This window comes from Gymnoscopelus microlampas, assembly GCF_963454915.1.
Source record: "Gymnoscopelus microlampas genome assembly, chromosome: 8".
NCBI lineage: Eukaryota > Metazoa > Chordata > Actinopteri > Myctophiformes > Myctophidae > Gymnoscopelus > Gymnoscopelus microlampas.
This window is the reverse complement of record NC_139945.1, coordinates 3,942,575-3,956,431: the sequence shown is the minus strand read 5'-3', so window position 1 is coordinate 3,956,431 and position 13,857 is coordinate 3,942,575. Positions and strand designations below refer to the sequence as shown.

The 13,857-nt window shown below is 41.4% G+C and overlaps 1 protein-coding gene across 1 annotated transcript in view; it reads left to right on the top strand.

Annotated features, from left to right (window-relative positions):
• Nucleotides 1–4,187, top strand: part of LOC311050073 (TRPM8 channel-associated factor homolog) — a gene marked incomplete at its 3' end in the record, with an annotated part of 61,063 nt that extends 56,876 nt beyond the window's left edge. The window contains exons 19-20 of the mRNA XM_084064039.1: nt 2,526–2,639; nt 3,933–4,187. Coding sequence (XP_083920165.1) covers nt 2,526–2,639; nt 3,933–4,187 — 369 coding nt within the window. The remainder of the gene's footprint in view (nt 1–2,525; nt 2,640–3,932) is intronic.
• Nucleotides 4,188–13,857: the final 9,670 nt, after the last annotated feature.

Sequence of the window (13,857 nt, the reverse complement as noted above, 5' to 3'; positions counted from 1 at the left end):
GAATTCCAATTCAAAAGTAGCAAAAAAATGTCAGGATTCCAATTCAAAAATAGCAAAAATAGCAGATCTACAAGCTCAAAACGCGTCGCGCTGCTATTTTTTCTACTTTACAGGATTAATTTACGAAAAAAGTTAGAATACGATAAGAGGTTTCTGCCCGACAGTATATGCAACTCTGGAGTGAGTGTGGAAATATAGTGGCCCTCTCCACCATCAAGTTGCCCACCCCTGGTCTAAATTAACCTAATTGGCCCGTGTTCGGGGGGAGGGAAGCCGGGCGGGGAGGAGGATGATATCGGTCATTGCACGTATTCCTACGGGCTGGGGGCCGGCACCTGTCAGCGGGGAGTGTTGGACGAAGGTAGCCTGATTATCAGCCTGAAGCTGTGTGGAGCTTCAGTCTGAAATTGGCTGCAATGTCCGCGATTACCAGGGGGAGGGGATTCAAATTTCCCTAAACCAATCACAAGAGATCCACGGATCCTCCCACATCTGACGTCGTCGCACAGCTTGTTTTAGCAGATATTCGCTGATTGGCTTGTCGTTAGACCACCCCCACCTCCGACTCTGATTTGACAGATTTTTCTTCGATCATGAAAAGCCATAGGCTGACATTATAATGCCAGACCAAGAGGAGCTCACTCAGAGAGTGTGGCGGGGTCTATGGTCTGGAACCAGGCTAGGACGAAGGCTCTACGTCCTCCTGGTGGGGGCTCCTCACTGGCAGGCGAGTCAGTAGGCTACGACATGCAGTGACAACACAGAAATGTGTGTGGGGAGGAATTCATTGGCATAACGACTAACGATTGGGGAGAAAATGGGGTAAAAAAATAATGGGCTACTCTAAATTTAGAAGAAAAAATATTTAAAAAAAAAAAATATATATATATATATATTCAAAGATTTGCACAAATATTCAAGAATTTTCAAACAAAGCAGATCTACAAGCTCATATTGCGGCACAAAGTGACACGCTTTGAACTTGTATACTGGATCTGCTATTTTTGGGGCGGTGTAGCCGCCCCCTATAAGTGAGTTTTGGACACCGACCAAAAAAAATGGTGTACCCCCTAACCCTTCCATTGTTAATGCAAATCGATACTTTTTTCATATCAGCCAATCACATTACAGCTAGTGTCATCACCACTAACTGTAATGTGATTGGCTGACTTTGCAAATGTAGGACTGTGATTGGCTAGCGAAACACATGACACATGTGCAGCCCTATGAATAGCAGTATGGACTTTAAAAAAGCCATTAATCCTTTTTTAAAGTGAGTCATGTTGTGATGACCACACACCGCCCAATTCACACTGGGTGTGATTTTTTAATAGGTTAAAGTGGTTCAAATTGAAAATGACAAAGATAATTTCCCGGTTTTAATGGGTTAACCGAAAGCTGTTCAAGAACATCCAGGATGAAAGGTCTGCGACTGTCCATCATTTTCCTAGTGATTATTCCATCAATTACTTTTATAATTAAACAAATCATTTAGAAGTGCATGTTTTTATTTACATTTACATTTTTATGTACATTTTTGAATATATCAACAAATCAGTTAAACGTAGGCCAAGTGATTTATTTTTAATGCTATAGCTACAGTTAAAGGTAGGGTAAGTGATTTTATTAATAGCTCTATATTCTGATAGTACTCATTGCTATAGAGTGTTTGTTCAGTAAAAGGAGTCTCCTTGTCTCTCCAGCTTTTTATAAAACAGAAAATGCATTTTCGTTTCAGTTTCATTTTCATTTCCAATTTTATCCAATCAGGATAGAGAACTCAATCAGGATATAGATTAAACAAGTGAAATTGGAAGTGATGACACTAAGAAATGAGCTGACAAAATGGGAACTGGAACACTATAAAAAATTAAGCTGATAAATGGGTACTCTCTTCTGATTGGCTGAAATATTGTCACCTACCCAAAAAAATATTTTCTGTTTATTAAAGAGCTGGAGAGACGGGGAGACTCCTATTACTGAACAAACACTCTAATGGTTACTATCACAATATAGTGCTTTAACCTTTTAACAAAATACTTTTTGTTTTAACCAAAAAATATCACTTACCCTACCTTTAATCAAACAAATCAATTAAATTGATTATAGAAAAATCCTCAATAATCGATCATTTAATAACACAATCGATTAATAATCAATCCCTATTTGGTGCATGTCATTCATGATCTGTGAGCTTGCAGACCGGATATTTTCCCTATTCTTGCATTAAGAGATTCAGATTCAGATTCAGATTCCTTTATTTGCCATTGTGTAATACACATAGGAATTTGCTTTGACAATGCATGATTGTGTTTCAATCTTTTTTCACATATATAACATAAATACCAACAACACCAACAACATCGTGCAAGAAATAGATAATATAAAGTCTGAAGAAAAGAATCACTTGTTGCAGCACTGATCACTTCTAACCTTGTTGTGGTGTGTCTTCTGTGTGGTGAATAAAATGTAATAATAATAATTATAATATACAACAATAATGAAATAAAACGTGCACCGTACAGGCCCACCCTGACATGACCAAGGAGAAGCGGAAGGAGAGGACCGAGTCCTACATTAAGGGAGGGAGGAAGCTCAACGACTGGCACATGTGGGTCGCTCTGGAGACATACATGCAGGTGAGACAGACAGACAGACAGACAGACAGACAGACAGACAGACAGACAGACAGACAGACAGACATGCTTTAGAATATGTCATTTAAAGGTTTCATGACATAACATTTCTAAATATTTTTTCTTTTTCTTTCTTTTTTTTTTTGTATTCTGACCGCAATTGTACCAAAACAAACTGAACTTTGAACATTCTGTGGTCTGGGGTTTTCTGAATAATTAGGCTTGAAAAATGCTGTGATTTGCCTGTGGACTTTGATGTCACAGTCCATTAACCCCCCCGCTCCCTTTCCTCCCCGTTTTAACCACTGTAAAAAGTTAAGGAGATCCGGAGGTTTTTATCAAGGAGATATAATGGGAGCAGACGGAAGCCAGGTTTTTTGGCACGGTGATCCATCTGTCCCTTCCATTCCAAAGTTGCGCATTTTAAAATTAAAACACGAGCTATGCCGTGTTCGGCACCCAATGTGGCAATGGTAAGAAAATGAAGTCTAAAGTTCGTCAATAACCCATCCGCTTGCATTGAGAGAAATTATTTCTGACACCAGCAGGGGTAAAACAGCGAAACTACAACTGAACTGTCACTTGAACTCACTTCCAATATCGACTCAATTTCAGAACACGAAGCTGCACCCTTGGTATGTATATGTTACAGGGAAATTGGCATTCCAGGGAAATTGTAAAAGGAGCGCTTGCTTTTACCACCCACCCAGGCAATTCTGTAGAACCAACAGTGGAGGGAAATGCAAGCCACACGCATGCACATGCGTGTACGCATGCACACATGCACACGCATGTGTGCGCACGCACACGCACACATATGTGTCGTCGTGGATAGTAACCCATGAAAAGATCTATTCTCCCCCTATCGGTTTACAACTCGGACGGCGCTGATTCGACTAGCAGAGCATCGGCCGGTGGAGGCGCTCGGGCGTGCCTTCTCGGCCTCAAGCTCTGCTGAGTCGGGCGTGCCTTCTCGGCCTCAAGCTCTGCTGAGTCGGCGCGCCTCCGTCATGGACAATAACTATTATCACGTGTGCGTGTGAACGCGTGTTCAGCGTTCCCCTAGCGTAGCTTCCTGGTTGCTATGTGGGGGGGAACAACAAAAGCCAGGTCCGCCTCGCATCAAAGCCCCACCTCGCGCCTCCTCCTCGCGTAAAAAACCCTGTCTCGAAAAGCCCCGCCTCGCGCCGAAGCCCCGCGCCTAAAAGCGATCGCTCCTTTTTAAATTTCCCTGGAATACAATTTCCCTGTGACATATAGTACATCACCTCCGCCCCCCCCCTCTCCTCTGTGTAGCTCCAGGAGCAGTTTGGCTGGGCCTCCTTTAAGAAGGTGTTTGCTGAGTACCACACCATGAGCGACGTTCCCCAGGACAACGAGGGCAAGATGAACGTGTTCGTCCAGACCTTCTCCCTGGCTGTGGAGCGCAACCTGTGTGGCTTCTTCAGGGCCTGGGGCTGGCCCATAGGGGCCGCCACCGAGCAGAGGCTGTCCAGCCTGCCCGCCTGGAGCGAACACGTTATGGATTCAGATTACTGCCAATGCTACTGACTTAAAATTAAGGTTTCAAATGCTTGAAAACATGTATTTTTGCAAGATTGATCAGTGAAAAAAGTTTTGAATCTCTGAAAATATTTTTGAATCACTGAAAAAGGTTTTTAATCTGTGAAAAAAGTCTTGAGTTACGACCTTATATGGTCTAGAGGATATAAAGGAGTAACATATTTCAAACCAAGTCAGGGTCAACCAAAAAAGTGGGTCAGGGCGGCAGTGGGTCAGGGGTAGAGTGGCCGGGTAGAGTGAACTGGAAACCGAAAGGTTCCCAGTTCGATCCCGGGCTGGGGCGCTCCCCCAGAGTTGGTGTCGAAGTGTCCTTGAGCAAGACGCTGAACCCCTAATTGCTCCCGATGAGCATGTTGGTGCCTTGCATGGTTTCCTCCGCCATCAGTGTATGAATGTGTGTGTGAATGGGTGAATGTAATGCACAATCAATGGTAAAGCGCTTTGGATAAAAGCGCTATATAAATGCACCATTTACCATTTACATTAGCAACTCAAATTCACAGGGGATCGACGAACATGGAAAGCATAAACGTCAGGGTGGCCAGAGCCAAAATACTCCATACCTGAAAAGAAAACAATCTAAACTACACTAAAACAAAAAAAGGTACAATCTACACTCCCTAAGTAAGAAAAACAGGGACACAAGGGGGGACAAAATAAATGGCAACACACCCCTACCAGCTTCTATGTCCAAATTCACTCAGGCAAAGGTTTGGAATGCTTAGAAAAGCTTCTATTAGAATTGTCTATACTTTAAACACCAAGCATTAAAGGTACCTTCCGCACTAAGCAGGAAGGTATGGCACACAGCCTACAGACCTATTAAACACTAGCTAACTAAAGAAAAAGGGATCAGCAGCATGTGGTACTGTGGAACTTTTTCCAAAGATTCTAAACTTTTTCCAAAGATTCAAACATATTTTTCAAAGATTCTAAACAAGTGTTTGGTCATGCAAAAAAAATCAAGCTTTTGAAACCTTTATTTTAAGTTAGGCGTATTGACAGTAATCTGATTCCATACGACCAACCCATGGTCTAGCAGATCAGGGGGTCCGGGACCCCTAAGGGGGTCTTCAGAGTTACTACAGGGGTAACCAACGTGAATCCAACATATTAATCGAAAAAATAAAGCAATAATTTACACAACAAGTCTATGAAGCTTCTATGAAATTAATGACAATGTTTAATCTGCAACACATACACATACGTGATATAGTACGTAGTGGGGGTCCCTGCTTAATCTCTCTCTCAGCTAAGTGGTCCTTGGCCTGAAAAAAAAAGAGACCCCATGACATATTTTACTGTCATGTTTGAAGGCATTCTAGGTAGCTTTTCAGATCTGATCCATCCCCTCTCTGACAGGTATCAAAGTGATGGCTGTCTTTGATACATTCATTGATTAGAGAGAGCACTAACGAGTTTGATGATTTTATGGCTCAATCAACTCAGTGCACAACCCTTTTGAAGTTCAAAGGGATCAATTAAGAGCTCCACCCTCTCTCCCCACATACTTCTCAGTCCTTGCAAATAAGGGATGAATGTCAATATAAACAGTGGAATGTCAACACAAAGAGTGGAACAACACCAAAATACCGCCAGAGGAATGTGTTTTTCTGCAGGAAAACACACCGACATAGTGGCTGATAGAGAGAAAAAAAACATACATAAACATAAAAACATAAAAAACATAAAACATAAAAAAATATATATATATTTTTTTAATTTGGCTCAAAGTTACCTAGTCTGCCTTTAACCATAACATATTAATAAACTGAACCTGCTGAACTATAGACTTACTGAAATGTTGTGGCCAAAGTTTACAATAAATCTGCCCAGGAGGCACTAATTACAACTCTTTAACTGAATGTTTTATTTGTCATGTTTTACTCCTAATAAATAATCTGGGTCGTTATCATTCATTCATTGCATCGTATGCTAGCTCTGGTTTTCAAAGCTAAATCTAGTCTGTTACAGTGGTGGGAAAAGTACTCACAAGTACTTGAGTAAAAGTTCAAATGTATTGATTTCAAAACATATATATATACTTAAAGTACCAAAAGTAAAAGTACTCATTATGCAGAATGTCCGGTTTCACAAGTTATCCTTATGTAGAAAATGTAGGAGAGGAGAGGAGAGGAGAGGAGAGGAGAGGAATGTCACAGGTTCCATAATGAGTTCAGTGGTTGGTGTAATTGCATTTTGCATGCAGCAGGGGGAGCAATTGGCTAATGAGAGGTAGACAGCTGGCACTGTAGAATTACAGGTCAAATGGAACCAAATGGACCCTTAAGGTCCCATAGACCAATTATTTGTTTACTAACATTGAGCCTGGACGCACAGGTGATTGTTTCACGCAATCAATTCCCAACCTGTTTCGGGGTGCACTGGTTTCAGCACACCCCAACCCCCTCTTGTGTGTGTTGGCTAGTGAGACGCGTCCTAACGAGACCTGATATAATGGGTTTCGTTGCGCGCATACTGGCTGCACGCAGCCAGTATGACGTCGTCTGTTAAGGGGTCTATTAGTACCAGTGGTGGAAAGTAACTAAGTACATTTACTCAAGTACTGTTCTTAAGTACAGTTGTGAGGTTTATTTTTTTTTACTTGACTGGAGTATTTACAATTCTCAGTATTTTTACGGCTCTCATAGACTTTTTTTTATCTTTTGGACGATGTCGCCCGCGATTGCCCATGACTCGCCTGCTGTTAAAACGTACTGTGAGACATACATTAACCCCTTCAGCCCTATTTTATACCTTGGCTATTTGAAAATAGCAGATCTGCAAGCTCGTTGTGAGCTTGTAGATCGGCTATTTTCAAATATTTGAGAACTTTTACTTTTGGTTCTTTACGTACATTTCGATACCAATACTTTGTACTTTTACTCAAGTGCATTTTGAACACATGGCCTTTTACTTGTAACAGAGTATTTCTATATTACGGTATTGATACTTTTACTTAAGTAAAACATTTGAGTACTTTTTCCAAGTAGGGGGGAGGAGTCACACTGGCACGACGTGTTTTAAGACCTTCCTTGACATGAGAAGGTCTCGTGAAGGGGTCCACGTCTCCATGGTGGTCCTTAAGGTCTCGTGAAGGGGTCCACGTCTCCATGGTGGTCCTTAAGGTCTCGTGAAGGGGCCCACGTCTCCATGGTGGTCCGCGGACCCTATGTTGAGAAGCGGCGTGCATCTTTGGCGGACCTCCAACCGACAACCTTCGTAAAGCGTTGGTTCCCATGGAAACGCCCACCAGCATGACCAATTAAAAGCAACAAAGGCTTCTTGACACTAAAGCTGCCTGGAGATTAGAGTCTGTGTGTGCGTGTGTGCGTGTTGTGTTGTGTGCGTGTGCGCGTGCGCGTGTGTACTGTAAGTGTGTTTGTTCGTACCTGCGTGCATGTGTCATGATGAGGTGTGCGTGTGCGTGTGCGTGTGCGTGTGCGTGTGCAAGTGCAAGTGTGTGTGTGTACCCGCGTGCGTGTGTGCATGTGCATGTGCATGTGCGTGCGTGTGTGTGTGTGTGTGTGTGTGTGTGTGTGTGTGTGCGTGTGCGTGTGCGTGTGCGCGTGTGCATGTGTGCGCGTGTGCATGTGTGCGCGCGTGTCTGTGTGTGCGTGTTTACATTTGTTTGCGTGTGTGTGTGTGTGCGTGTGTGTGTGTGTGTGTGTGTGTGTGTGTGTGTGTGTGTGTATGTCTGTCTGTGCATGCATCCGTGTGTGCGTCCGCTTGTGCGTGTGCATGTTAAATAGATGTCCATCCATCTCTTTGATTAATTCCTCTCTCTCTCTCTCTCTCTCTCTCTCTCACACACACACACACACACACACACACACACACACACACACACACACACACACACGCACTCACACGTGCGCGTTGATGTGATGAGCAGGGGCAGAGAGAGGCCGGTCGATGGGCTAAACCATTTGGAGAGGGTGATGCAATACCAACACCCACAGTACACACATGTGACTCCCATGTCAATGGATATCTGTGAGTGTGTGTGCGTGTGTGTGTGTGTGTGTGATTGATCCGATGGCATTTGTTTTACAGCGGATGCCTGCTCTGTTATATAACCAACTGTTATGATTTCCTGCTGTGTGTGTGTGTGTGTGTGTGTGTGTGTGTGTGTGTGTGTGTGTGTGTGTGTGTGTGTGTGTGTGTGTGTGTGTGTGTGTGTGTGTGTATGTGTGTGCGTGCGTGAGTACACTGGAACACTATAAAAATGAAGCTGATAAATGGGTACTCTCTTCTGATTGGCTGAAATATTGTCACCTACCCAAAAAAAAATGTCTGTTTATTAAAGAGCTGGAGAGACGGGGAGACTCCTGTTACTGAACAAACACTCTATAGCAATGATTACTATCAGAATATAGTGCTTTAACCTTTTAACAAAATACTTTTTGTTTTAACCAAAAAATATCACTTACCCTACCTTTAAAACACAACATACGTTGTTGTACATAGAGTCGTAGAAATAACAGATCTACACGCGTGTGAGCGTATAGATCTGCTATTCTTTGCGACATCAGTGCAACCATGCAATGTGAGGCAGTCAATAAATAAAGATGATATATTCTCCTTGCGCGCATGTGTGTGTGAGTGTAGGCGTGTGCGTGTGCGTGTGTGTGTGTGTGTGTGTGTGTGTGTGTGTGTGTGTGTGTGTGTGTGTGTGTGTGAGAGTGTAGGCGTGTGTGTGTGTGTGTGTGTGTGTGTGTGTGTGTGTGTGTGTGTGTGTGTGTGTGTGTGTGTGTGTGTGTGTGTGTGTGTGTGTGTGTGTGTGTGTGCGTGTGTGTGTGTGAGTGTGAGTGTGTGCGTGTGCGTGTGTGTGTGAGTGTTGACAATGTGGTCAAGGTGATGGTGATGATAACAATATTCTTCATCTTGCCTGGTTCAGGGTCTTCCTCCTCCATCATTTTTTTATCCCTTGGCTTTTACTGAAAAAGATGACCAAATATTTTCTACCATTGTCTTCTATTTAGAATGATATAATTGATATCTTCCCCCCTACTTTCAGAGTTACAACTGTTTGAATTCTCCATGAGGGGTCAGTTGGCAATTAAACCTTATTCTGGGGGAAAACCTTCACAGAAAATTGCAGATCTACAAGCTCACGCTGCGACATTTTTTCATTTATTTTTTGATTGATTTATTGAATAAGGACGACTTCACCCATTTTCAACTTATCTTCATATAATTGGTCCTCACTAATGCTCATGATAAAATCGTACCAATTGTTTTCGTACTCTGTCTGTGTCTCAGAGGAGGGCTGTGGTCAGAATCCCGTCTACCAGTGACATCATCGATGGGGAATCCAAGCTAATAGAAACGGCAGGCTTTCTATTCCTGGAAAGTTGCAATGCAATAATAGAAGCCATTGTTCTCGCGTTAAATACTCAAGTCGAGTAAAAATGACAATTTGTTTTACCTAAGCACAGTAGCCTACTTGAGTAAATGTACTTTGTGACTTTATTATACACCACTCCTGCACAGCTACGATTCGTAGTGATATGGTTATCTCTACAAATCTCTTGTTTTTTAGAGACCCTACTGTACAACAGTGATGAGATTTTGTAGGGAGGGTGGGAGGGTGATGAGGCTCTTGGAGGGTCGAGCCAAAGTAACATCACCTGTTGTTACGTCTTGCTTCCCTTCGTCTCCACGTCCCTGTGCTGTGAGCTCTCTGCACGCGTCAGCGCCACAAGAGGGCTCCACAGCACACCTCAGCGCACCTGTCTCCCGTTCCCAATCTCCCCACCTGGGGGCCATGTTGCACCACCTCACACTAGGTTCAAACTTAGCCTAGTTATATAGCTTAAAGGGTCTACACCATGAATTTTCACTTTTTCTTCATTTTTGTGTGTTTTTGGTCTCCCCCACCTCTCTTCTGTTCCAAAAAATACCCGACTTCGAGCATGCAGGCTTTCATAGGCTATCTGTGGTTTCTATGTAAATTGGTCTGAAAACAGTCCGTCAGATTTGTTCCCCCTGCCTACGTCACGTCAGGGAACAATTCATCCCGTTTTTCAGTTCTAACTAAAAAAACAAAAAAAATCCTTTTTAAAAGATGTTTTTTTCTCTCTTTTTTTTATATATATATTTTTTTACTTTTTCTACACAGAACCAGGAGATAACATGCATACAAACTGGCTCAATAGCGCCCCGTGCCAAACAGGACAATGTGGTATTGCAGGTGAAAATGCTTTATAAGCCAGAGAGAAGTTAGTTGGAATGAGTATATCTGAGGCTTGATTTAGGCTCAAACCTTTTGAAAAACGTTTGAGGGACATAAACAGTATGATATTAAATATTATTATTATTTTTTAAATTCATGGTGTAGACCCTTTAAACACATTCAATCCGGGAAAGTATCTCTGTCATTTTAGATTTCTTTGGCTATTCAAAAATAGCAGATGTACAAGCTCATAGCGCGGCACCGAGTGCCGCGCTATGAGCTTGTAGATCTGCTATTTTTTTTTTTTAAATCGTGAAAATGAGTGCAAATCTTTGAATATATATTTTAAAAAAAAAATATATATATATATATATATATATATATATATATATTGTCACGGGGCAACCCGTGCCCTATAGACATTAATGAGGAACTTTACATGCACACACTGCACAACTGCTTCCCAATGCATTTATCAGCAAGCCGGCTGGGAACAGTATTTAGTGTTGTATTGCAGTGGTTCTCAAACTTTTTCATGTCAAGGACCCCCAAATTGACACTCATTAGCCCACAGACCCCCATTTGAAAAGATGTGCCAAAGACCCCCATAAGAGAAGATTTTTACGGCTCTAGCAGTGATTTTGAACCATTTTTATTTCAAGGACCACCAGTTTGACAGGCATTTTAGGCTACGGACCCCCATTTAATGGCATTTCTATCTCTGGGACCCCAATTTATATTGTAAAATCAATGTTAATTTACAGACCCATCATTTGGTTCCTAACTATCTATCATTTAGCTGGGGACCCCCTGGAACTCCCCCAAGGACCCCTAGGGGTCCCCGGACCCCACTTTGAGAACCAACGTTGTATTGCATGTGTCCTTATATGGATATAGCTGAAGACATTCTAACTCTCAGTGACTGAAAGGGTTTTTAAATGTTTGTTTATTGATTGACACTGTGTGGGCAAGTTGAATTGTTTGGGGGGGTCACCTGTCTATCCTCTGCAGTGCTGGCAATCCTGTTGATTGGACTGGGCCAAGCACTGCAGAGGAGGAGGGGTGTATGTTTATGTTGGTATTATATTTTGTCTTTAGTTGATAATTGGTGAATGAATTGGCGCATGGGAAACATTGTAATGAACATATTTGACTTACTTCATTATGACATAATTGTGTAAAATATCTCATGGGGCCTTAGTTAGCCTTGTTTGAGTATATAGAGTTACCAATTACTCATCGTGTGATGGTTTGCCTCACCTGCTTAAAAGGCATGCTCAGTTTGGCTTGAAGCTAGCCATGACGACATCCAGGGGAGAGCTACCAGGGCCTTTGTAGAAGGGTTTCCTTGTTATAGTTTCTTAAGTTCCTGGTTTGTTTCATTTATTTAGCTGTCAAGTGTGTATTCCTAAATTCTGTTATTTGGAGCTTTGTTTTGGCTAGCCTTATTTATTTTTCAACTATTTTTGCCCGGGCCTGCACTGTGAATAATTGTGCACATTCTGAGGTAAATAAAATGCAAGTATGTGCAAAGTATTGCACATACTTTTTGGAGCCTTGGCCGTTTGAGCCTTTTCACATACATAATTAAAGATTTGCACAAATGTTCACATAAAAAACAAAAAATAGCGCTCATAGTGCGGGACTATATCTGCTATTTTTGAATAGCCAAAGATATCTAAAAATGACACAGATACTTTCCCGGCTAAATGGGTTAAATGGCTTTTTTAAAAGCCATTTAAGCTATAACTAGGCTAAGTTTGAACTCATCTGCAATCACTGCAATCACCTCCAGAGGCTACCTGGCCTGGCCTGGCCTGGCCTGGCCTGCATGAAGCTTGATGCCTGATCTTCCCCAGTCTACTGTTGGTAAACAATGGGTTTTACAAGGGGTTTTATTAGTATTCTCTATCTATGGCCTGTTAAGATCCAATGCAACTGTTAACACCCAGGATAGAAGGAAGAGGAAATGGGAAAGAGATCTTGGGGTTGAAATTACCAGTGGTGGAAGAAGTACTCGGATATTTTACTTAAGTAAAAGCAATAATATAAAAACACTCAGTTACAAGTAAAAGGCCTGTGTTCAAAATGCTACTTGAGTAAAAGTACAAAAGTATTGGCATCAGAATATACTTAAAGGTTGGTAGGGTAAGTGATATTTTTTGGTTAAAACAAAAAGTATTTTGTTAAAAGGTTAAAGCACTATATTGTGATAGTAATCATTGCTATAGAGTGTTTGTTCAGTAACAGGAGTCTCCCTGTCTCTCCAGCTCTTTAATAAACAGAAAATACATTGTCCGGTAGGTGTCAAAATCTCAGCCAATCAGGAGATTTTAAGCTTAATTTTTATAGTGTTCCAGTTCCAATTTTGTCTGCTCATTTCTTAGTGTCATCACTTCCAATTTCACTTGTTTAATCTGTATCCTGATTGAGTTCTCTATCCTGATTGGATAAAATTGGAAATGAAACTGAAACTGAAACGAAAATGCATTTTCTGTTTGATAAAGAGCTGGAGAGACAAGGAGACTCCTAATACTGAACAAACACTCTATACAGCAAGAATATAGAGCTATTTAACACTTATTTTAACCAAAGAAAAGCACTTGCCCTACCTTTAAAGAACCAAAAGTAAAAGTAGGCCTATACATTTTTTTTAAATAGCTGATCTACAAGGTCACAATGCTGCGACGCGTTGTGAGCTTGTAGATCGGCTATCGGCCTAGGTATAAAATGGGGCTAAAGTGGTTAAAGTATGTTTTATAATATAGTCATTTATATCTGCAAAGTATAGTAACTAAAGTTTTTAAATAATTGTAGTGGAGTAAAAAATACAATAGTTGCCTCTGAGATGTAGTGGAGTAGAAGTAAAAGTACTGAACATTGGAAATACTCCTGTAAAGTAAAAAGTAACTCAAAATTGTACTTAAGTACAGTACTTAAGTACATGTACAGTAGTGATGTGCGGGTCGGGTTTTTTCATGAACCGCCCCGCAAACCCATATATAAATCTATGGCTCAACCCGCCCCGCGACCCGTGGTGGGATAAAAAAGATAATCATCATCACAATAGCTCAGATTTATATAGCGCTCTTTTAAAGGTAGGGTAAGTGATTTGCAATTATTAAAATAATTGCAAAATGGGTCTATGTTCTGATAGTGCTCGTTACTATAGAGTGTCCTGTCCATATAAGGAGTCTCCATGTCTCTCCAGCTCTTTATAAAACAGAAAATGCATTTTCGTTTCAGTTTCAGTTTCATTTCCAATTTTATCCAATCAGGATAGAGAACTCAATCAGGATACAGATTAAACAAGTGAAATTGGAAGTGATGACACTAAGACATGAGCAGGCAAAATTGGAACTGGAACACTGGAACATAAAAATGAAGCTTAAAAATTGGTACTTTCTCCTGATTGGCTGAGATTTTGACACCTACCAGAAAATGTATTTTCTGTTTATTAAAGAGCTGGAGAGACGGGGA